Here is a 25,437-nt window from a genome sequence, read left to right on the forward strand (position 1 = left end):
CAGACGATTTTTATTGGCTGGACGCAGTTGTCTGGTAGTGACATATAGGTAGAAGATGTGCCTGATTCCCTTTGGTCCTGAGTTGTGTAGTGCTTTATGCACAATACACAAGGCTTTGAACAAAGTTATTTTTTCTGCTGAGAGCTAGTGCAATTTCTTGATAGCAGCTGAAATTGAATGGTATTTTGGAACATCTAAGACCAGTCTTGCTGTCGCATTCTGCACCAGTTGCAATTTATTGATGGAGGCCCTATTTATATCTAAAAAAAGGGCATTGCAATAATCCATCTTTGAAAAAATTAATGTTACAGCAGCTTGCTTCCGTGCGGCAAGAGAAAGAAATGGGAATATCTTTATGAGGGTTCTTATGACCCAAAAGCAAGAAGACACAGTTGTATTAACCTGAAGACTGAAAGATAGACTGGTGTCAACTATGATACCCAGATTGTTTGCTGATTCAACCAGTGAGGGACATGATCCCAATGTTTCTGGCCACCATGAGTGGGTCCATTCGGGGCGATCATTACCAAACATCAAAACCTCCGTTGTGTCGCTGTTTAATTAAAGGTCATTTTTCTCTCATCCAGAATGCCACCAACATCATACAGAACGAAAAATTGGCAGCTGAGGCCCCTAAATCTTCTGTAGTTGACGCAATTAGTTGTGTGTCATCTCCTTAGGATATTACCTCCAGCCGAAGGATCTAACCATATTTGCCAATGGAGAGACATATATTTGAAAGAGGGTGGGGCCCAAGCAGGACCCCTGTGGGACTCCCTAACAATTGAGGATTGGGTCTGAGCAAATTTGGTCCTTTTTATTTTTTTGTGATCTATCAGTTAGGAAGGAAGCCAGCAGCTTCAGTGCACAATCTGTGACACCTATTTCTTGTAGCCAGTGAATCAAGTAATTTGGTGAGATGGTATCAAATGCTGAAGACAAATCCAATAAGATCATCAGCACGGTTTGCCCAGCATCAACCAAAGTGCGTATATTATTTGCTGCAGTTATTAAAGCAGTGTCAGACCCATGGTAGCTTCTAAATCCATACTGAGAAGGATCCAGTAGCTGTTGTTGCTCAAAATGTACACTCAGTTGTGTATTAAGATGTTTCCCTATTATCTTGGCAGGTACCAGAAGCAGGGAGATGGGTCGATAGTTTTTGAAATCTGTAAGGTCAAGATTGTCTTTTTTTAAAAGAGGCTTGATGACCGCTGTTTTCCAGTTAAGTGGATTGCATCCCGTGTTGATGTTTAAATTAAGAGTTGCTGTTAGGTGGGGTACAATAGTCTCCCTGCCTAACCGTGTCAGTTTAGATGAGCAAGGCTCCAGAGGGGAGCCTGTTTTAATCCCTTGTAGAAGCTGATCAGTCTAATCATTTGAAAGGGGTGAAAAGGCAGAAAGGCAGTGGCCTCTTTCCATGATGTGGGAATGGCTATTGGATGAAGGATTGATATTTTGGTCACTGTTAGAAGACTTGGTACTCAGATTCTCCAGAGATGAGTGGATTTTGGCACTCTTAGAATGAAAATAGTTAGCCATTCCATCACAGAGAGCCTGTGAGCTCTCATAATGGCCCATGGTGGTAGGGTTAGATAGTGTATCAATCTGTCTAAAAGTGAGAAAAACAGAACAGGCAGAATGACGTAGGAAGGGGAAGACAGAAAAACAGTGGTAATGGGGAGAAATCAGGGATGAAGAAGAACTTATAAAAGTGAGATAAAGAGACAGGAAGTGTTTGATGATGGATTAAAGAGGTATGAGAAGGAATCAAGACTATGTCGCCTTAGTATTCAGCACCCCTAGCTTCGATTGTGCCCCCTGCGGGCTTTTGAACAAAATTGTGGACCCCAGCACTTATTTTTTTTTTGACAAATGAAGCTCTGCTTGATGAGCCTGTGCATTTAAATGAAGACGTCAAATATGTTTCTGCTCAAACAAAGGCAAAGTCTCTTGTAAATGGTGTAACGTGGTGTTATACAGTGAAGACCTGAAAGTGATGGTGTTTGAGCCCCCCCACCCCCATGTATTTAATATGTCTGACATTTGAAATCAGTTCACACAGCAAGTCTTCAATCTACCAGAAACTTACAGCATAGATCTGGCCGTCTCCAATTCTGAGGTCTCCCACCCGAATGTGTACACTGTCGCGAGTATTCAGTCACAGTCGCGCAGAGGCAGAATGATACGCCGTCACCTGCACAGTGACACAGGTCTCGGCTGCAGGCTTCGATGTAGGGACTGGCTGCCACCAGTGTTTGGCATGTGTCAAACGCAGGGTCGCTCCATATGGCTTTACAAACATGCTCCTGTTCAGAGTGAAATACAGAGAGGCAGCGGTTTTAATTCAAACGCCTGTTTGATTTCGGTGATTTCCAATATAACATCCTAATTGTATTGTGTCTTGCGTTATAAGATTAATTCTGGCCAACTACATTGCATTCTGGGAGCTGCCCGCAAGACAAATTAAAATGAATTGCATACCAGTATCATTCTGAGGGAAAAATGTTGGCCAAAGAGGTTTCATTTTAATGCACCATGTACTCTAAAAGAAATATTCTTGGAGGCACATCGTAACTAACAAAACACTGATTGGATACAGGCAAGGAGGCTGTCGGGGATGATATCAACAGTTACTTAAAAATGAGACATGATACAATGAGGGTTGTAGAATAGAATGTTGCATCAATTCTGTTAAAATATTTATGCTGCCAATTGTCAAGGGCATTTATGAGTGTGTGAAGTAGTACTGTAGAAGTACTACTTCACACACTCATAAATACCGTATATTTCTGGCACACTAAACAATTAAGGAACTCTGGTGCAGAGAGAGCATGTGGTCAGATGATATTTACCCTGTATAGAAAACAAAATATTTGCTAAGAAGAATGGAAACTGTATCAAAGTCATGGTGTGGAAGGGAGGGGGAAGTGGAAAGGGAGCTGTGGAGTGTGTGCAGTTGGCACTTTCAGGGTGTCGTGGCGCCATCTTGTGCAAAGGAATTTTGCCTGGCTGTGAGGGGAGACTAACACACATTGAAAGGTCTGGGTCATTGCAGTTTGAAAGGTTTAAGCAAAAGCTGCGTGGAGTTATACATTTCTCTAATACACGTTTGCACTCTTCTATTTTATATACATCACTGTTGGATGGCAGAATAAAAGAAACAGTGGCCAAGCAACAAAATTCACTCAATTATATTTCCGACATTTCACAGCATGGTTCATATGAAAATGGTACAGGCATCTGGCGATTTCTGTAAGCGCAAAAGTCTCACATTGCTGGGGTGTGTCACAAAAGTGACGCAACTTCAGCAATGCGTCCTTTCACATGGGGAAAGCCCCATGTGAAAGGGCTTGCGTCAGTCTTACGCCTGCTGTGAGGCAGGCGCAAGATTTTGACGCAACAGCGTCCTAAAAGTGACGCAGTGAACTCTCATAGATTTCACTGCGTCACTATTACGAGGCTTGATGCGTGTGAACGCCCCCTTTGCAAACATTATACCTGACGCAGGTATAATGTAGCGCAGGGGTTTACAAAGTGACGCATCTGCTTAGATGCGTCACTTATAGTGCGCATCAGGAGGCAAGTTTTACCCCGCCGATGCGTCACAAAAAGTGACGCATCGTAAGCGCAAAACTCACGCAAGGCCTCATAAATGAGGCCCCAGGTATTTTCAGAAGACTTTTTACAATGCACAGCTTTGTACAGAGAGAGAATTGAGGGAAAAGAGAGATTTGCATAAGCCCATATACTTGTACTACTGTTATGAGTGGGCTAGAGCAAGACAGGGGTGCTTGAACAATTTTCAGAGTGGGGGTACCGCCATCAAAGGTACATCACTATAATAATAGGGATTGGGAAATATCCAAGCGTTTTGAAAAGAATAAGTGTTGCACATGTATTCATCAGGGGACTAGCAAGAGTGTAGCATGAAGCTTGTGTTGCTTTTTGGGAAGGAAACACTATTGCAAACATATTACGAAAGCATAGTATGGTAGTACAGTATAATTTACTGACAGCTCATTCTCCATTGAAATGGCTACTACATTTGCCCAGACGTACCGTTTTACGGCCAAACAGCGTGCACACAATAATACTTTTTTAAACACATTTTTATTGATATTTTATATTTTGGTACTTTAGTACACATGTATAAATCAATTCTTCATTTACATATGTCCTTTACACGAGGCACATACATACTAATTCAATCCTGGCTTAAAAGATTATCGTTGATGTTCTGTTTCTTCAGTACATTTTACAGGGATCTATAAGTATTGACTTATCATTAATTCACAATTATTTATCCCATTTTCACCAGCCTCTTCTATTTGGGCGGCCGCCAGCTCCAGACCAGGGCTAAGCAATGCCATCTATGTTTAAGGGATTAACATTAAAACCAAACTACTAACTAAAACCTGTGCAGAAGGGTGGTGTATGTATGTTCCTAGGGGAACTTACTTGGAGGGGACAGCTAAGGAATGATCATTGGTGGGCAGGGAGGGGCCTTCTGTTATATCCAGGCCCATCTCACCCCTCATGTCTTATCCCTCTGTTATGAGCACTCATGCTGTCTGGTGACAGACTCTGCCGTACAGGCTTATCAAAGTAATGAGGCTGCTATGTGTAGGGTATTTCCAATCATTCAGGTGCACTCCCACTTCCTTCTCCCTCACTACTTGTTTGTGTCGGGTTTTCCCAAGCTAGCAAAGCCTCTTTCCATTCATCCGCTATGTCACTTCCGTATTCCACTCGATTCCTCCCAGCTCAGTGCTCTCCCTTCAGCTCCAGTCCAGCTAATTAAGTCATGATTCCAGCTTGCAACCTGTGGCCCAGCGGCAGATTTCCAGTTCTATGATATCCATCTTTTGGCTAGTCCCATGGCTAGGGCTATTAGTCTATTCCTGACTTTACGCTTATGTGGCCGGGGGAAGAGTCCGAACAGACAGACCTCCACCGTGGGGTCAACTCCCGCCCCAGGGCAGCTTTAATCTTGGGTAGAATTGCTTCCCAGAATAGACGTAGACTTGTACAGCCCCAAGACACACGTATGAAGTCAGCATTGACATGGGCACATCTCAGACATTTTCACATTTTCCCACCATAAGTGACATGTAGGTCATATGCACAAAGTTGAATTGTGTATATTTCAGATGTGTCTTTCAGGAGGTCGCCTTAGGTAATCTTGCCCCACTCTACATCTGTAAGTTCTCTATCTAAGACTCTCTCCCATTTACCCCGCAACTCTCGTAATGGGGTGAGTGACACGGCGAGTAAGGTGGCATAGAACCACTTCCCTTGATGTCCCGCAGTGCCCAATGTAATCAATGAGTGCAGCACAGCATGTGACTCCGGTTTCTCCCTACCCATTCCCCACAGCTGCCAAAAGGTGCGAGTCAGGCCCTCGTACTGTAAGAACTGACCTGGGGGAAGACCACAACTATCTACCAGCTCCTCAAACGGGATCAGCGTTTTATCTTGGTAACAGTTACCCAGAGTCTCCAACACTGCCTCCGTCCACGGCGTCAACTGCTCTGCCATGAATGACATGTTGTGGTGTCCACAGGGTAGACCTACTAGTGGCAGTATGGGGGTACACCTCGAGCACACTCTCTATTTAGCCAGGCATCATTTCCAGATCAGCAAAGCTGTATTTTGCAACATCGAGCGTTATGGGACAGAAATCGCTGGATGCAGTAGTTTAGCCAACAATAAACTATGGTGTGTGACGGGTTCCATCAAAAAGATACCCTCTGCGTTCACTCCCTCTAGCCATTGTGCCACCCATTGCAGCTGATACTGATACCAATTCACCATCTCACATCATGATCACACAAAGCACTTGTAATGACCATATATTTTATTTTTTCACTTGTTGTGTTGTATAATTTTTCGGGGAAATTACCAAAATACATTATTCATCTGTTAGAACATCAATTTATTACAAACCATTACACAACATAAAGACACAAAAACACTATTACAATAAATTACATTCCTTACATTAATTCACATCATGAGCATCGATGGTAGATGCTTGCGTAGAACACCTGTTTGGAAAAACAACAGTCAACACATTTCGAACCATATTATGTATTTTATAGGGTTCTCCTCAGGACTCAGAACACACAATGAGCTCTTATATCCAAAATGAGTCTCTCCTGCTTGATTATATTTTTCATCTTAGCAGTAGCCCCAGCTTCCCGATATACTAAGACATTGTAATGGGAAAGTCCTTCCCAACCATGAGAGCCAACGATCACTTCCAGGTAATGTGTACAAATTCACTTCTACTTGAAGCAACATCGGACGGGACTGTTAATCTCCGTGCTGTAAATTACAGAGCAGAGATTAACAGCGCCGTCCAGTGGAGGCTCATGATGTGAATTTATAAAAGTTATAACTGGGATGGTGTATATTGAGTCCAATTGGTACACTGTTTGGTATCGCCCTTGTTAAAGGAATATATAAGCAGGATGTTGAAACGCCGGCTTAAAGGGCGTTGTTTTGTTTTTTGTTTGACAAAATGATAGATTGTCTTTAAAAATCACCGAACTGGAGCTATCAAGATTTCTGTACCAGGTTATTTACATAGATGTATTGTCTAACGTTTTGTTTGACTTGTTGTTTTGATGTAAGGAATGTCATTTAATGTAATAATTATTAACTGTAATTTATTAAGCGCGACAGCTACCCCCAACACAGGGGTGTCCCGGCGCTGAGGAACATCTGGTGATAGAGCGACAGAAGGAGTAGTACGCTTATTGATCCTTCATAACAGCTGCCTGAAGAGCCACGTCTTCAGGGACTTTTTAAAACAGGATTCTGATTTGGCATTCCGTAAGAAGACTGGTACGGCATTCCACATAGCGGCCGTTCTGACCGTGAATGCTCTCCCACCTAGCCGAGATTTCTTAAAACGCGGGGTCTGTAGCAAGTTAAGAGAATTTGAGCGCAGCACCCGGTTTTGCTTGTAGGGACATAATCTTTCCTGCAGTTTCCATTCAGAGCCCGATAGGCCACTGTCATAGCCTTGAATATGATTCTTTTCTCCACTTGAAGACAGTGGAGTTTATGTAAATGCGGAGAGACATGGTGTCGGAATGGTATACGCAAACCAGTCTCGCAGCCGCATTTTGAATCATCTGAAGGCGTTGGATTGCATATTTAGGTAGGCCAAGATACAGACCATTGGCATAATTTAGCCTAGATGGTACTATAGCATGTACTACTGTTTTGCGGCAATCTTCTGGTAGAAAATGCAAAACTTTCCGGAGATTTATTTATTTATTTTTTGAAAATATTTTTATTGCATAAAAGACAAACCATATACTGATACACAAGTTGCTCCACTCCTTAAATCATATGCATCATCACATTAGTCAATAGATTCAAACAGCGTATATTTTTACAGTTCTCGCTCTCCATCTCTGCTCTTTCGTAATTCTAGTTCTACTACTGGGGACACACATATCTCTCCCCTGAACATGTTCCATTTGGCCCATTTCCTATCCCATTTCTTCGGACACCCGCGTGCAATAAACACTTCTTTTTCAGCGATAATGCATTTGTCCAATTCCCTCATCCATATCGCCACTCCTGGTGGAATTGGCACTTCCCCATCTCCTAGCAAGTTCCCTTTTAAAGAGCGTTAGGCCCAGTGTTGCAAACTGCTGTTCTGTCTCCGTAAGATCCATAGCTTCCCAAATGTTCAGGAGGCCTACCCGCGGCGTCAAGTTAATCGGCTTATCCAGGGCAGATCGCAGATGCGTCACTATTCTATCCCATCGGTTCTGCACCAATGGGCGTTCCCATATCATATGATAGAAGCTAGCTGACTGCCCGCACCCCTTAAAACATAAATCGTCCGGCCTTGACCCAATCTTTGCCAGAGTAATCCCAGTCAAGTATGAACGGTGTAATATACGGAGCTGTATGAGTCAGTATCTAAGTGTAATGGCAGCCTCTCTTGGGGACATCAGCGCCTGCCTCCAGTCCTCTTCTTATATAGCCCCTAAATCCCTTTCCCACTTCTCCTTGAGTTGTACAAAGGAATCTGGCATGTGATTAATAAGCTTCCTATATGTGAGGGAAATAGCCTTAGTGCGCAATTGTCCATCTAGTAGGCGATCCTCTAGGGGAGAGTACTCTGGTATATCTGCACAATCAGGAAATGCCGCCATCAATGCATGTCTGATTTGCAAATATCGAAAGACTTGATGAGGTGCCAGTTGATACGCTTTCCGTAGCTCTTCAAACCTTAGAATCCTACCTTTTTTAATCAAATCTCCTACAACCGAGATACCTAGCATGTCCCATTTGTCAAACCTGGGGTGGTGACAGAGCATGCCCAGCTTTTGTGCAGACCATAGTGACGTCATAGCAGTGAGTCTGTTTGTCTAGTCCAGGCGGGAGTTAGCTAGTCTCCATATCTGCAGCGTATGTTAGGTAGGTCCCACAATATCCTTTCTTCGTGTTGCTGAGTACAGCGCCCCGGGAAAACCAGCCCCGTCCATCTGAAATCTATCCAGGGTACACGGCGGGTCGTCAGGCAAGGTGTATTTCCATCTATTGACCGTGACCAATTGCGAGGCCCAATAGTACACCCGAATATCCAGTAGAGCTATACCCCCATCATACCATCCCTTCGTTAATTTTTGAATCGCTATTCTGGGAGCTCTCCCGTCCCATAGTAGTGTACGCACCTCACCCTCCACTGCGGTAAAGAAGCCATCAGGAACTCTATTCGGACATTTCTGTAGCACATATAGGAAGCGTGGGAGAGCAAGCATTTTAAAGAGGGCAGCCCGGCCAACCAGAGATAGAGGCTCCAGTGCTGGACATCCGCTCGTAGCCGAGTGAGCAAGGGCGCCAGGTTGCTCCTGTAAAAAAGAGCCGAGTCTGGCGTTACAAAGATCCCCAGGTATTTAAAGCCTTCCGCCGCGACCATCAGTGCGCAGTCTTTTGGAAGACGTGGGGCCTGTCCATGAAGCATATACATTACCGATTTGCTCTAGTTGATAGCGTAGCCAGAATACTTCCCAAAGTTAGTAAAAATGTCTATGAACATCCGTTTGGATCTATATCGATATGCTAGATATAGCACTATATCATCTGCATGGAGTGGTATTCTGTCTTCATAGTCAGGGGACCATCTGAGACCTCTGGTCATCACATCTTTCCTTACCCACGATGCTAGAGGTTCCAACATCAATGCAAATAATAGCGGCCATAGGGGCACCCCTGCCTCGTACCTCTACGAAGAAAAAACTGCCTGGACGTGTAGTTATTCACTCTAACCTGTCCTGATATATCAGTGTAGAACAGTCTCACCCACTTTATGAATTTCAGGCCCAATCCCACTCGTAGTAATACCTCAAACATATAAGACCATTCAATCAAGTCAAAAGCCATAGAGGCGTCAAGGGCTAATATAGCAGCATCTTCCCCTAGATAGTCCTGCCGGGCCAACACATTATGTAGGCGACGAATATTAAGGGCCGTATTTCTTTCTGGCATAAAACCTGAATGGTCAGGGTGCACCAGGGAGGATATCACCGTCCCCAATCGTGTGGCTAGAAACTTAGCCAAGACTTTCGCCTCCACATTAATTAAAGAGATCGGTCCATAGGAACGACAGTCGTCCACCGCTTTACCCGTTTTATAGATGACCACAATGCTCGCCAACCTTTGGTCTGGGGGTAATACTCCCCTTTCCCAGCTCTCCTGATACATGGCCTGCAAATGTGGGACCTCTTGAGTGGCTGTTGCTTTAAGAAATTCCACCGGGGTACCGTTGGGTCCCATAGCCTTTCCTGATTTTATGCGGCCAATGGCTGTCCGAATTTCCTCATCGGATAGATCAGCCTCTAGGGATTCCCTATCTTCAGCGGACAGAGTAGGCAACGCACACTCCTCCAAAAGCTGTTGCGATTCCTCAGCTGTATATATGGCTGATGGCGAGTATACTTCCTCGAAGTGGTCAGCAAATGCCTCTGCGACGTCTTCAGGGCAAGAGACGATGTCTCCGCTGGGTTTCCGTATCCTAGGTACCCACCTCGCACCCTGCTCCTTCCTTTCCTACCAGGCCAGTGTTTTACCCGCCCTATCCCCCAATTCGTAAAGTCTATGATGAGCAGCTGTTTTCGTCGTTATCATGTGTTCTCGGTCTTTTAATTTGTATTCATCCCTTTTGAGTGTCATGGCATGCATCAACTCTTCCGAGGGGTGAAGTGCATACCTTGCCTCCACCACCTTGAGCTCCTCTTCCAGCTGTGTCAACCTCTCCCGTCTTTTGGCCACATATTGAGTTTTCAACGAAAGAGTATATCCCTTCAGAACTACCTTATAAGCTTCCCAAATCATTTGTGCGGAATCTACGGATCCCACATTTTCCTCAAAGAAATACCCAGTCTGGACATTTCGCTCCTCTCTAATATCCGGGATCTTCAATAACCCCTGGTTGATGACAATGGTACGGATTTTCTGTCTGGCACCATGTGGGAAATCTATTCCTACAGGGGAGTGATCTGATAGGCCTCTGGGATATGTCTTGGGTCGCCTAAAGTTACCCACTGAGTCTGCATATGTTAAAAAGTATTCAATCCGGGAAAGACTGCCATGTACACTGGAGAAATAACTATAGCCTACCTGGTCATCCCTCAGTTCCCGTCCAACATCTAGGAGCCCCAAAGCCGTGGTGAAGTCTGACATAAGTTCATTTGGCCGAGTATTTTGTCTCACAGGATGCCTATCCGTTAAGTCACTCATCATCATGTTATAGTCTCCCCCCATTATTAAGGTCCCATCAGGAAGATCCGTGAGCACCTGTCCTAGTTCAGCTAAGGCTACTTTACACAACGCTGGCGGTAGGTAGATTGATACAATATTTAGGGCTCTTCCCTCCCATTGTGCCTCAACCACTGCAAACCTACCAGTGACATTTGTCCATGTATTAAGAACAATCAGGGGAACATTTTTCCTAACCAGGATACATGTGCCCCTAGAGCCACTAGTGTAATCTGCATGCACTAGAAGCCTATACCCCCACCTGTTTAGGGCCTTACTCTTATTGCCGACCAGATGGGTCTCCTGCAAGAGAACTAAGTCCGGGGACTGCTGTTTCAAATATTGCTGAACTATCCCTCTTTTAATTTTGCCTCCCAGACCGTTAACATTCCAAGTGAGGATGGAGAGCACCGATTCACGGTCGGCTACCATCCGTTCTCCGTACAAACATCGCACTGTAGGTCGGACATAAGGTCAACAACATAATGAGCTCGATACATATAACAGAATCAGCACCAGCTATTAGTCTGTCATCCAAACATGAACTTAGAGAAAAAGGCCAATATACTTGTTTGTGGTCACAGTAAAGGCCGCCCTCCCGTTTTGTAGCATAGAGCTACACAATTTGAGCAATATCATGGCAACAACAACAACAACCCCCGTCCCAACCCCTATCCACCCCCCCACTCCCTTTAACTACCCCCCACCCTGCTACCCTCCCTGTGGATTCAAAACTACCCACCCCCAAACATGGCAGAGTGCCTCTCACCCCATTGAACATGCTATAAATGCAGAGGGAACTACCCCCCCCCATCCATGGCTACTTCAAACGTTATTCTTTATAACTACCACTGACCTAGTAATAAGTAATTTCGTGCAGCGTCATATCACATCATTCCATTCCATTTGTAGCTTGTCTCCTTTCTGGTGAAGAATTGGCTTGGTAGTTTGGTCTGCCCTGTTCCCATGATGCACTGGGCCAGGGACAGACTAATTTGCATATAGCCAGGTTCTGAGCTGGGATGGGGCAGTGAGATAAATAACGGTGATGGATCAAGCCCTGATCTTTGGACTGGGTAAGAGTGGTCTGCTTAATTCAGACACTCTGTTCATCACCACCCCCTTTTCGACATCATTCCATTCAGCAGATACTTCATATAATCCACCCCGAGTGACCCACTAAGCAATTGTAGTACCAAGTCCACAGGTCACCTCCACCCCCCCCCCCCGAACCTTTACTTGTTCATCGTGGACCAAGAAGAATGTCTCAGCTCAGCAGCCGGACAATTCAGTCTTGATCCTCCAGCCTGCTGTACTCTATAGCCGCCTCCGTGAGAGGTGTATCGAATCGATCATCTCTCTGCACTCCTCCACTGTAGTCCAACCCTCCATCCAGTCCCAGACTGCCTCCGGCGAATCGAAGAACCACGATTTCCCCTTTGATTCCACTCGCAGCCGCGCTGGAAAGAACATTGAGAATTTCACTTCTCGGTCTCGGAACTCCCGCTTCACTGCTTGGAAACTTGGTCTCTGCGCCTGGACTTTAGCCGTCGAATCCGGCAAGAACGTCACCTCATAGTTCTCGATCTTCAATGGTGGAGCTGATCTGGACGTTTGCAATATTATATCTCTGTCCCGATAGTTAAATACTCTGGCGATCAATGGCCTCGGGGGTGCACCTGCTTTGGGCCTTCCTCCCGGCACTCTATGAGCTCGTTCGATAGAAAAGTAGCTAGATAGCACCTTCGGTTTCAGATACTTCGTGATCAATTTCTCAACATATAAGTCCACAGCCGGCCCCTCTGTTCGCTCCAGAACACCTAGGGGCAGATTTATGAAGCCTTGCGCCGCCGGTGCGTCACTTTTTCCCATGTTAAAAATGACGCACCGGCGGCCCAAGGCCTTCATAAATCTGCCCCCTAGTATTCAAATGTTTATGCGGCGGACCCTGCCTTCCTAGTCGTCCAGCTGCTGCGCCATTCGATCCTGTTTATTCTGCATCTCTAGCATCTGAGTCTGTAAGTTCGAGGTGTCTATCTGCAGAGCGGCCGTCACAATCTTCAACTCCTTCACCTTCTCATCCATTTTTCTAAAATCGTCTCAGAGCAGCGAGACCTCAACTGTGACCGAGTACACTGATGTGCATATTCCCCCTATTGCCGCCATCACGTTGTGTAGAGTCGGCTCTGTTGTTTGCGATTGTCCTGCACTTTGCCCTTCTTTATCCAATCTGGGTGACTCGCCTTTTTCGCCTCCTTTAGCCAAAGCAAATTTGGCTAACTGTCTCTGGGCGTTGGCCCTCGACCCTTTGCCTCCAGTCGCCATGGCTGTAGGGGCCTCAAAACCAACTCAGTTGACAGTGCCGTCTATGTGCGCCTATGTGGCCAACTTCACTATCCCTCCACGTGTAATCCGGGCTTTCCGCTTTCTGTCTTCAGCTCCTGTCGCCGGTTAGCATAGGCAGTACCCACCCGGGACTCCGAGCTCTGCTCAGGATGCCTACAAAGCACGATGGCGTCTTCTCTACGCACCCCGCTGCCTTATTCCACCGTTGCTCGTCTGATTTGCCATACCAGCCCCAAGCCCGGGGCCTCAGGGTCAGCCGCAATATCTTTATATGCACACTCCAATCTGTTATAGCAACAAGCTTGTGCAGGCCTCAGCGCTCTCCTCGGACGTCCACCGACACCACTGCGCACTCTCCGGTCTCTCCAGACTCTTTCCCCGGCCCAGGTACTGGGATCTTGGTGTTCACGCCCACTTACGCCACCACACTCTGCACTGCACGTGTCCAGATGGTGGATAGGGGGAGCGCACCCCAACACTTCCAGCCACCTGTATTAGCCTCTCGCCCCCTCCCCGCAGGCCCTCCTTAGATTAATGCTTCCACTCAGGGGGCGACACGGAGAAATTATCCTCTGAGGGTGATCAGGCCTAAAGCCAGGGGCTCAAGTACATTTGTATGCCGCTGGGCGGCCTATTTGCTGTCTGATGGGCGGCCTGGCCTGGCCTCAATCGGCCTCTCGACGGCACCCGATCATTTATTTCAGGTCCGGTGTCGGGGATGGGGCTGCGCACCGCAGGCCCATCCCTCTACTTCGCCGCCCGGTCCCCGGTCCCCGTCACCGCCCGCATATAGGCCCAGAAGCTGGGGCCTCGATTAGTGCAGGCCCCGGCGTCACAGTCCACACAGCTCCGCTCTAGAGGGGTGGGGGCCACACGGCGCACAGCGCCTTCTTCAATGGCCCCCTCCTCCTTACCGGGGCTCCGCGCCGGGTCCCCGCTGCTCTCACAGTTGCCCCACGGGAGGGCGAAGTCTCAGTATGCCGTAAGAGACCCCGGTCCGGTGCCGCCATGATGGATCCGCCGGGAAACATCCTTTACAACGCAACTTTTACCACGCAGTGCTTTTACATCGCAACTTTTACAACGCAAACCATTACAACGCATTACGCTGGGGGGCGCTTTAGGATAGGGAATAGATTTAATTTACTATCCAACACCTTCCCTAGTGTCCACGGGGACTGGAGTTGGAATAGTAAATTAAACTATTCACTATCCACCACCCCAAAGCGCTATGCATTGTAATGGTATGCGTTGTAAAAACCGCGATGTAAAAGCATGCGTGGTAAAAGCATGCGTTGTAATGTCATACATCCGGATCCGCCGCCGCTCGGACCAGGGCTCACTTCGCCTCAATAACCCTATCGCGGGCTTCTCTGGACACACGTCTCAGCAGGGGGGGCATCAGGGCAATACCCCCATCTGTCCTCGCTCCACACTCAGGTCTGGTCGGTGGTATGGCAGCTATTACGCCATGGAAGGGCGAGAGCTCTTTCAGGTGGCAGCCATCTCTCTCGGCTGCTAGCCACGCCCCCTCCGGAGATTTTTTAATTTGCTAAAACAGGTCGCAGAGACCTGTTGTATTTGAGCTGAGAAGTTGAGATTCGCTTCCCCATTTTACTCCTGAGTTGCGGATAGAGGTGGTCGGGGATGGTGGAGCACCCATTTCTGATGGCCACCATACTGCTGACTCTGGCACAGTTCCCTGCCCAAAGAAAAGAACCTCTGTTTTCTCCGTGTTTAACTTTAATTTATTAGCATTCATCCAACTAGCTATATCGCGTAGGCATCCCGTAAAATTCTTTAAACCATCCAGCGTCTGCTCTTTGAAAGAGAAAACCAACTAGGTGTCGTCAGCGTACGAGATTGCTTTCACTCCGCAGTTGGCAATCAAAGAAAACAAAGGAGCTAGGTAGCGGTTAAAGAATAGCGGACTCAAAGCTGAGCCCTGGGGCAATCCGCACCATAGCTGTTTCGGTTGAGATTCATAAGGCTTAAGGGCAACTTTTCTGAGTGCGTCTCCTCAGATAAGAAATCAGCTAGGTGAGTACTTTGCCCTCAAAGCCCACTTCTTTTAGGTGCTCGACCAAATTAGTGTGGTCAACAGTGTTGAATGCCGCGGAGAAATCCAGGAGCACCAGCAATGCTGGTGCTCCTGAATCCAGTGACCACCTTATTGACTCTGCCACCTCCAGGAGAGCAGTCTCCGTACTAAATCCTGCTCGAAAACCAGATTGAGTATCATGCAGAGCCCCATTCTGCTCAATAAATCTGGTCAGTTGACGTTGAACTAGTTTTTCCAACATTTTTCCAGGAGCGTGTAATAAAGAGATTGGTTGCAGATTTTTGAGATCACCCGGATCTCCATTTTGTTTCTTTTTCAGCAGGAGCAGTGTTGCATGCTTTCATTTATCTGGGAAGATGCCTGTATTCAGAGAGGAATTCCAGATGTGACGTAAACCATCCACCAGTGAGGAGGATAACATCTTCCATAATTTAGGGGGGCATGGATCATCTGGGGCTTCTGAATGGCATTTCTCAATTTCAATAAGGGCATCCTGCTGCATAATTGGTGTACACTCACTCAATCTGGGTATCTCCCCTCCGAGCGGAGATTTATCCCCTTTCACAGTGGCCTCTGTGGCACGGAATGACTCATAAACCTTTAAGATTTTATTATCAAAATAGTTTGCGATCTTATCGCATAGAGCTGGGGATGGGGTTACTTCTGTCTTCAGTACCCTGGGCTTAAAAAAAGATTGAACTACCTTGAAGACCTCGCTATTGGACTGGTTAGCATTTTAAATGCGTGACGCAATATGGTTTCGTCTAGCTGGTTTTATCTCCTTATGAAACCCTTTTAAGGCTTTTTTATAATTTGCCTTCGATCTCTCACAGTAGCTCAGCCTCCATTGTCGTTCCAGCTTTTTGCACCTACTTTTGGTCTCCCTAAGGGCATCGGAGAACCAAGGGGCAGTAGGGGATAGTCTAGTTGATTTCACCACTCTGCCTAGTGCTACTGACTCCACCGCCGTAGCGATCCAGTGGTGTATCGATACTGCATCAACATCGGGATTAGCCGATAAGCATAGGGGATTATCTTGCAAAATGGAATTTAGTGCTGTTTCGGCCAGGTTATTCCAATTTCTTTTGAGCATAAGATGCGTTCCTTTTGCTTGCTCTGCATTAGGTAAAATAATGGAAAAGAGGACCAAATAATGATCTGACCATGTTTTTGTGTCTCTATGTTGTGTAATCGTTTGTGATAAATTGATGTTCTAAATGATGAATAATGCATTTTGGTAATTTCTGGAGAAAATTATACAAAATAATAAATGAAAAAATTAAAGATATGATCATATCAAGTGCTTTTTGTGATCATGATGTGAGATGGTGAATTGGTATCAGTATTGGCATGTGTGTATTTGTTTGATTGTCAAGTAGGCCAAGCCTTACTGATTATGGGCCCAACCCTTTCTAGTTGAGGAACCATTGCAGCTGGGCAGCGAACATGTAGAGCTCAGCACACACACAATAATGTGGAGAAACTGGGATTCATGGAAATAAGTATGTATATACTGTTTTTGATACAATTAAAATCTTTGCTTCCATCACACATGAGAACTACAAGAAATTGTGCCTTGTGTGTTATCGAAATTGATGACATATTCTGAACCATTTATACAGTTGATTGATGTGTTTTTAGATGTCATTGTGTGTTACCAGATAAAAACAAAATGGAAAGCCTTTTTTGCAAATTCACCTTCTGAACTGCAGCATGGTTATTTAGGAAGTGCTACAGCACCCCAGCCCCTCTACTTCCAGTGCCTATTAGGCAAGAGGAAAATCTTCAGCAGGGGGTCTGCCAAGGAAGAGTTCAGCGAGTGTTGTTGCTGCTGCAGGAAGTTGGAGTTGCTTGGGAGAGTTTGAAGCTTGCCGAGTCAGTGGACATGAAGAAGAAGGTTGGAGAGCAGTGACGTTGGGCTGGTGTGGGTGAGAGAGAGGAGTATGTTCCTGCTAGAGGGGGGGCTAGTAATTGCAGGAGACAGACAGGCCAATCAGAGCTGCCGGGGAGCGCAGGGAGATAAGTGGAGACCCAGGGCTACTGCTGGTGTGTTAAAAGAACAAGCTTCTGCCTCTGGAGCACCGGAAAGCTTTGGAGTTGGATGGTCAAGCGAGGCAAACATGGACACTGTGGAGCACTGGGAGTAGATTGGGGCCCAGGGCCTGTGGAAGGAGATAAGAGCAACATGCTAATCCTGTGGGTGGAACAATGAATGTGTGTGGGTACTGCACACAGTATACAATATTTATCAAAGATTAATCCGATATGAGTGCTACCTTTGATTGGTGCCTGCAAACACCTAATGAAACATGTATGTAGCCTGGCACCTGAATGGCTGCCAGGGCTCTTGGGTGCACTCTTGGATGAGTAAACTCTTAAATAGCTTTCAACATTTCATTTTTATTTTGATCAATTATTTATATGATGTGTTAACTCAGTATATTCACCGTAATCAAACGATATCAACAATTTTATACATAAATCATAACAAATTCATGACATTCAGTTAATCAAACTAAATATACAATGTAAAATACATGAACCCAATGCATTTCGGGACCTTGCGGCCCCTTCGTCAGGGGTCTATCGGGAAAGAAAACATAAAGAGAAGAAATAGTAGAGAGAAAAAGAAAAAGGAAAGAGAAAAAGAAAACTCGTTACTCTTGACGTTTAAAAGTTTCTCAGTTACTTTTTTGAAAAAGGACAATATTATCATTTGGATGACTTAAGCTCTCATATGTTGAGATGCCGCTTCTTTATAGATTATTGCATGAATTATAGGTCATGCAAGTTCATTTACATATTTTTAGTAAAGTCATGCGTTTTAATTACACCGTCCTACCGTAATTGTATGGTTATTGATGATAAACAGCTTTTCTGCAGGAAGATAAAAATAAATACAGGGTAGTTTGCTACACTATGAGTTGAATAAAAGTATGCGCATTACTATTTATCCTATTGAATAGTTACCTGCGAGCCTATGCATACAACATCGGTCTCGCTTCTGTGTTCAGGACAAACAAGCACTGTCTGTCAAAAAAAGAAACCAATTAGAATCTTGGTTCATCTAATACTATCCTCTAAACATATCTATACATAGCACCATAGCCTTACCTCTTCGGGTAGCTATAATTGCATCCTTTTAGTAAGCCGGCCTGCAACAACCTGGCAAAAAAGTTGAACGGGACGTTTTATTTCTACTTAACACAGTGACAGAAAACACTGTTTACAATTTGCACACGCTCGCAGCATGAATACTGCCTGCGCGCCTCATTGGAAAAGCTCCGGTGAGCATTTACCTGCGGTCCTAGGCTGGGAGGCTTCGGTCCCGCAGAGTTGGTTTACACTTTTAGCCTGCAAAAATAACCGAGTGTCAAAAGGTGGCGATTTTCAGCAAAAATAATGCTTCAAAACGCTATGCATTTTTGGCAGATAAGCGCTCTCGCGTCTTACCGGGGTGTGCTCAATTAGCTTCGTCTCTCGGGTTCTGTGCTCGAAGGCTTCGTGGCTCAATCAAACTAGTTGTCCTACATCTATGCTATTGGTGGTCACATCATGGAAATCGATAACGGACTTCCAATCTTTTCGCGGCGGCCATCTTGAAATGCCTAAGACCTGTTTTAGTTCTATTTAGATCTCTTATAAGGTGAATCAATTATATTTGAGCTATGTACTACTTAGTTATGAATCAAAAAGTAAAGGAAAGGATAAAGATTGAAACAAATATTGGCGCATTGGTGCAACAATTGACTCTGGCTGTGAGCGTTTCAAATAGATAATTAATAAACTATTACATACTCTACCTACTCCATATCAATTATATTAAATACCTGCCTATTTACAAACTTGAGCTCTGTGCATAATTGTAACCGATCAAGTGGAGTTTGGTTATTTGTTCATTTGAAAAATTATATGTATGTGTTTCACTACTCAATTCAACGCGGGTCTGAATTCGCAGGGCTTCAGAACTGGCCATATTTTTAGTCTTTTTACAAAAAGCAAACCATCTCCATTTTATCATTAAGTCCGAACGGGACAAGTGTCTGTAATTTTCGCATCCAGTAAGCTTCTCTCTGGAGAAGGATCCTTGCATTGTCGAAACCAAGCCTTTGTGGAACTTGCTCTACTACTTGAAACCTTAATTGAGCGATTGTGTGTCTGTATTCAATCCAATGTTGCGCCAACGGCGAGGTAGTATTCTTAAGTCTTATCCGACTTTTGTGCTCAGTGAGCCTCACTTTTAATTTCCTATCTGTTTTTCCTACATAAAGGAGTCCGCATGGGCACTTGATGGTGTAGATCACATGTTCCGAATTACAGGACGTGTTATGCTTTAATTGTATTTGCTCACCAGTTCTAGGGTGTCGAATTACACTTCCTGGTATTACATTGTTGCAGTTTTTACAATTGTGACATTTTGTCGTTCCTTTGAAAATTACAGGTTCACTATCTTCTGTGGATTTAATAGTCCTGCTTAACATTTCTTTGAGATTCTGGGCCCTTTTGTAAGCAAACAAGGGTTGCTCGATGAAGAGATTACCAAAGTCTTTCTCTGCTTGCAAAATTTCCCAACGTTTCTTGATTACTTTCTTGATCTCCCAAGATACCGTGGAGTATTTAGTCACAAATACCATCCTTTTGCTTGTTTTCTTAGGTTTCTTTTCAAGTAGTTCATGTCTAGGGATAGTTTTAATTTTTTCAACATGTGCTTCTAAGAGTTTTTTTGGGTACCCTCTATCCAAATACTTTTGTCCTGCAGAAAAGCTGTTTATCATCAAAAACCATACAATTACGGTAGGACGGTGTAATTAAAACGCATGACTTTACTAAAAATATGTAAATGAACTTGCATGACCTATAATTCATGCAATAATCTATAAAGAAGCGGCATCTCAACATATGAGAGCTTAAGTCATCCAAATGATAATATTGTCCTTTTTCAAAAAAGTAACTGAGAAACTTTTAAACGTCAAGAGTAACGAGTTTTCTTTTTCTCTTTCCTTTTTCTTTTTCTCTCTACTATTTCTTCTCTTTATGTTTTCTTTCCCGATAGACCCCTGACGAAGGGGCCGCAAGGTCCCGAAATGCATTGGGTTGATGTATTTTACATTGTATATTTAGTTTGATTAACTGAATGTCATGAATTTGTTATGATTTATGTATAAAATTGTTGATATCGTTTGATTACGGTGAATATACTGAGTTAACACATCATATAAATAATTGATCAAAATAAAAATGAAATGTTGAAAGCTATTTAAGAGTTTACTCATCCAAGAGTGCACCCAAGAGCCCTGGCAGCCATTCAGGTGCCAGGCTACATACATGTTTCATTAGGTGTTTGCAGGCACCAATCAAAGGTAGCACTCATATCGGATTAATCTTTGATAAATATTGTATACTGTGTGCAGTACCCACACACATTCATTGTTTCATATTTTCTGCTAACGGTGGGAACTAGCACCAAAGAAATGTCGTTTGATTCAATATCAGGAATAACGGAAAACAGAGCGAACATCAAAGTGTATACCTCAGATGAGGCAGATTTAATATATAAATTGATAAAGGAAACCAAAACTTTTGATGTTAAAAGCGGATCAGTTACGCAACAACTAAAACAGCTCGAATACTTAACTAAACGGGAGCTAAATCAACGCCTACACGCCTCAACGCTAATTCAATATCATCGCGTTAGACGTATTCCCAGAGGACTCAGACTAGCCATCAGACCAATGTTATACAGACTCAATAACAACCCGCATTTTATGGAGAAGTGGTTTTGTATTTTGAATAAGTGCTCTTTAGACTTAATTCTGCTATTAGTGGAAGAGCTTTCAAGAATCATCAAAGAACTGGAAGAGGAAATATTTAATATCAAAAACGATTTAGCCACCAGACTGGAAAGAGAGCCTTGGGATAAATTTCTAGCTGACCTAGACATTAAACTTGATAAGTACGGAAAGGAATTACAGGAAACAAAATTGCGAAAATTCAAACGCGATACAATTGATTATAAGCTTAATGATGCTTATACTTGGGCCGAGGTCTATGCATAAAGGAGATATACAAATAAAAAGCAACAACCTACAACATCTGATGAGAGTGGAGTCTCAGATAGTGATACCAGCACATCAAGACAACCCTTAAGCAAACAACAAACAGCTCCTTCAACCTCAACAGAAACAATAAGCAGTTCAGTTCCCATTTCGGATCCTTTTTTAGAGGTGGGCCTTCTGCCCAGCAAACCACCGGATCAAGCAACAACGTCACAGGTGGACAAAAAACGAGACGAGGAAAAGGAAAAAGAAAAGGAAAGAAAAGCGAGCCTAAGGAGTCAGACCAAAACCTCGTGATAAATATATCAGAATATCCTTTGACAAACTTTGAAGCAGATCTACTTAACAAAGGAACATCATTTGTTAGCACTTATCAAACGAACGAGCTAGAAACAGAAGTTGCGTTCTTTAAGTTCATGCGGCTATTGAGGCTCAAACACTTTTTCACAATAGTCAATCCAATCCAAACCGAGGATAACGAAGAAGTCAAATTTAGACCGAAGAGCACTTTTCTAGCTCCAATTTCGCACAAAACACTTGATACCTTCGAAACATTGGTCAAGGCGGATTTAAGCAAAATACACTTCAAACGGAAATTGAACAACTTAACTAAGGCTGAACATAGTGCTTTACAAGCACTAGCTAAAAATCCTGCAATAGTAATCCAGAAAGCGGACAAAGGAGGAGGCCTAGTGATAATGGATTCTGCATTTTATCTACGAAAAGGCACGGAGCATGTAAATGACACAACTACTTACATAAAACTGAATAATGACCCAACAATGGAAATAGCACAGACTTTGGACAAAATACTGGATAAAGCAGAGGAACTAAATTGGATCAACCCAACAGTCAAACGTTATTTAAGGCAAATTTACCCCAGAAGACCAAGGATCTACTTCCTGCCTAAAATTCACAAACATCTTCAAGACCCACCATTCAGACCTATAGTGTCTGGTTGCTCCTCAATATTCGAGAACCTTGGGATATTTATTGATAGCCACATGCAATCATTTATACAGCAATGGCCCACATATTTGGAGGACACATCTGATTTCTTAAGAAATCTGAAAACCATTGATGAGAAATCAGTGAGTGAATGGATCATATGTACAATTGATGTAACAGCCTTGTACACATCGATACCGCACAAACTGGGATTGGAAGCCATGGAATGGGCTTTATTGAAAGGAGAAAAACCAGAAGAGGTCAAATGCATGATTATCCAACTATTGGAATTTTGTTTAGAAAATAGTTATTTCACTTGGCAAAATGATTTTTTCTTACAATTGAATGGTACAGCCATGGGCTTTCCTGGAGCCTGCATTTACGCTAATGTCTTCATGGCGAAATGTGAGGAAGACCATATTTTGAAGCATCCTGAGTGGCAGACAGGCCTGGTCTACTACAAAAGATATATAGATGATATCTTTGTAATTTGGAACAAATCGCAGACAAAACTGATTGAGAACATTGAATTTTTGAATACGATTGATCCACGAATCCAGTTTACACACAGTATGAGCACTGAAGCGTTACCATTTCTAGACGTGCTGGTAGAAATCAAAGATGGGTCTATACACACAAGCGTTTATAAAAAACCAACTGACAAGAATAATGCATTATTATACGGAAGCTTTCACCCTGCAAGCCTGATCAATAACCTACCAGTGTCGCAATTTATGCGCATAAAGAGAATCACGTCCAATCCAGATATTTGTGAAAAAACCATAGAGGAGCAAAAACAAAAGTATTTGGATAGAGGGTACCCAAAAAAACTCTTAGAAGCACATGTTGAAAAAATTAAAACTATCCCTAGACATGAACTACTTGAAAAGAAACCTAAGAAAACAAGCAAAAGGATGGTATTTGTGACTAAATACTCCACGGTATCTTGGGAGATCAAGAAAGTAATCAAGAAACGTTGGGAAATTTTGCAAGCAGAGAAAGACTTTGGTAATCTCTTCATCGAGCAACCCTTGTTTGCTTACAAAAGGGCCCAGAATCTCAAAGAAATGTTAAGCAGGACTATTAAATCCACAGAAGATAGTGAACCTGTAATTTTCAAAGGAACGACAAAATGTCACAATTGTAAAAACTGCAACAATGTAATACCAGGAAGTGTAATTCGACACCCTAGAACTGGTGAGCAAATACAATTAAAGCATAACACGTCCTGTAATTCGGAACATGTGATCTACACCATCAAGTGCCCATGCGGACTCCTTTATGTAGGAAAAACAGATAGGAAATTAAAAGTGAGGCTCACTGAGCACAAAAGTCGGATAAGACTTAAGAATACTACCTCGCCGTTGGCGCAACATTGGATTGAATACAGACACACAATCGCTCAATTAAGGTTTCAAGTAGTAGAGCAAGTTCCACAAAGGCTTGGTTTCGACAATGCAAGGATCCTTCTCCAGAGAGAAGCTTACTGGATGCGAAAATTACAGACACTTGTCCCGTTCGGACTTAATGATAAAATGGAGATGGTTTGCTTTTTGTAAAAAGACTAAAAATATGGCCAGTTCTGAAGCCCTGCGAATTCAGACCCGCGTTGAATTGAGTAGTGAAACACATACATATAATTTTTCAAATGAACAAATAACCAAACTCCACTTGATCGGTTACAATTATGCACAGAGCTCAAGTTTGTAAATAGGCAGGTATTTAATATAATTGATATGGAGTAGGTAGAGTATGTAATAGTTTATTAATTATCTATTTGAAACGCTCACAGCCAGAGTCAATTGTTGCACCAATGCGCCAATATTTGTTTCAATCTTTATCCTTTCCTTTACTTTTTGATTCATAACTAAGTAGTACATAGCTCAAATATAATTGATTCACCTTATAAGAGATCTAAATAGAACTAAAACAGGTCTTAGGCATTTCAAGATGGCCGCCGCGAAAAGATTGGAAGTCCGTTATCGATTTCCATGATGTGACCACCAATAGCATAGATGTAGGACAACTAGTTTGATTGAGCCACGAAGCCTTCGAGCACAGAACCCGAGAGACGAAGCTAATTGAGCACACCCCGGTAAGACGCGAGAGCGCTTATCTGCCAAAAATGCATAGCGTTTTGAAGCATTATTTTTGCTGAAAATCACCACCTTTTGACACTCGGTTATTTTTGCAGGCTAAAAGTGTAAACCAACTCTGCGGGACCGAAGCCTCCCAGCCTAGGACCGCAGGTAAATGCTCACCGGAGCTTTTCCAATGAGGCGCGCAGGCAGTATTCATGCTGCGAGCGTGTGCAAATTGTAAACAGTGTTTTCTGTCACTGTGTTAAGTAGAAATAAAACGTCCCGTTCAACTTTTTTGCCAGGTTGTTGCAGGCCGGCTTACTAAAAGGATGCAATTATAGCTACCCGAAGAGGTAAGGCTATGGTGCTATGTATAGATATGTTTAGAGGATAGTATTAGATGAACCAAGATTCTAATTGGTTTCTTTTTTTGACAGACAGTGCTTGTTTGTCCTGAACACAGAAGCGAGACCGATGTTGTATGCATAGGCTCGCAGGTAACTATTCAATAGGATAAATAGTAATGCGCATACTTTTATTCAACTCATAGTGTAGCAAACTACCCTGTATTTATTTTTATCTTCCTGCAGAAAAGCTGTTTATCATCAAAAACCATACAATTACGGTAGGACGGTGTAATTAAAACGCATGACTTTACTAAAAATATGTAAATGAACTTGCATGACCTATAATTCATGCAATAATCTATAAAGAAGCGGCATCTCAACATATGAGAGCTTAAGTCATCCAAATGATAATATTGTCCTTTTTCAAAAAAGTAACTGAGAAACTTTTAAACGTCAAGAGTAACGAGTTTTCTTTTTCTCTTTCCTTTTTCTTTTTCTCTCTACTATTTCTTCTCTTTATGTTTTCTTTCCCGATAGACCCCTGACGAAGGGGCCGCAAGGTCCCGAAATGCATTGGGTTGATGTATTTTACATTGTATATTTAGTTTGATTAACTGAATGTCATGAATTTGTTATGATTTATGTATAAAATTGTTGATATCGTTTGATTACGGTGAATATACTGAGTTAACACATCATATAAATAATTGATCAAAATAAAAATGAAATGTTGAAAGCTATTTAAGAGTTTACTCATCCAAGAGTGCACCCAAGAGCCCTGGCAGCCATTCAGGTGCCAGGCTACATAC

At 43.5% G+C, this 25,437-nt stretch overlaps 1 protein-coding gene across 1 annotated transcript in view; it reads right to left on the minus strand.

Annotated features, from left to right (window-relative positions):
* Positions 1-25,437, minus strand: part of LOC144823882 (mucin-5AC-like) — a 663,881-nt gene that overhangs the window by 587,816 nt on the left and 50,628 nt on the right. Inside the window, exon 5 of the mRNA XM_078682770.1 lies at positions 2,093-2,309. Coding sequence (XP_078538896.1) covers positions 2,093-2,309 — 217 coding nt within the window. The remainder of the gene's footprint in view (positions 1-2,092; positions 2,310-25,437) is intronic.

This window comes from Lissotriton helveticus, chromosome 3_1, assembly GCF_964261635.1.
Source record: "Lissotriton helveticus chromosome 3_1, aLisHel1.1, whole genome shotgun sequence".
Classification (NCBI taxonomy): Eukaryota; Metazoa; Chordata; class Amphibia; order Caudata; family Salamandridae; genus Lissotriton; species Lissotriton helveticus.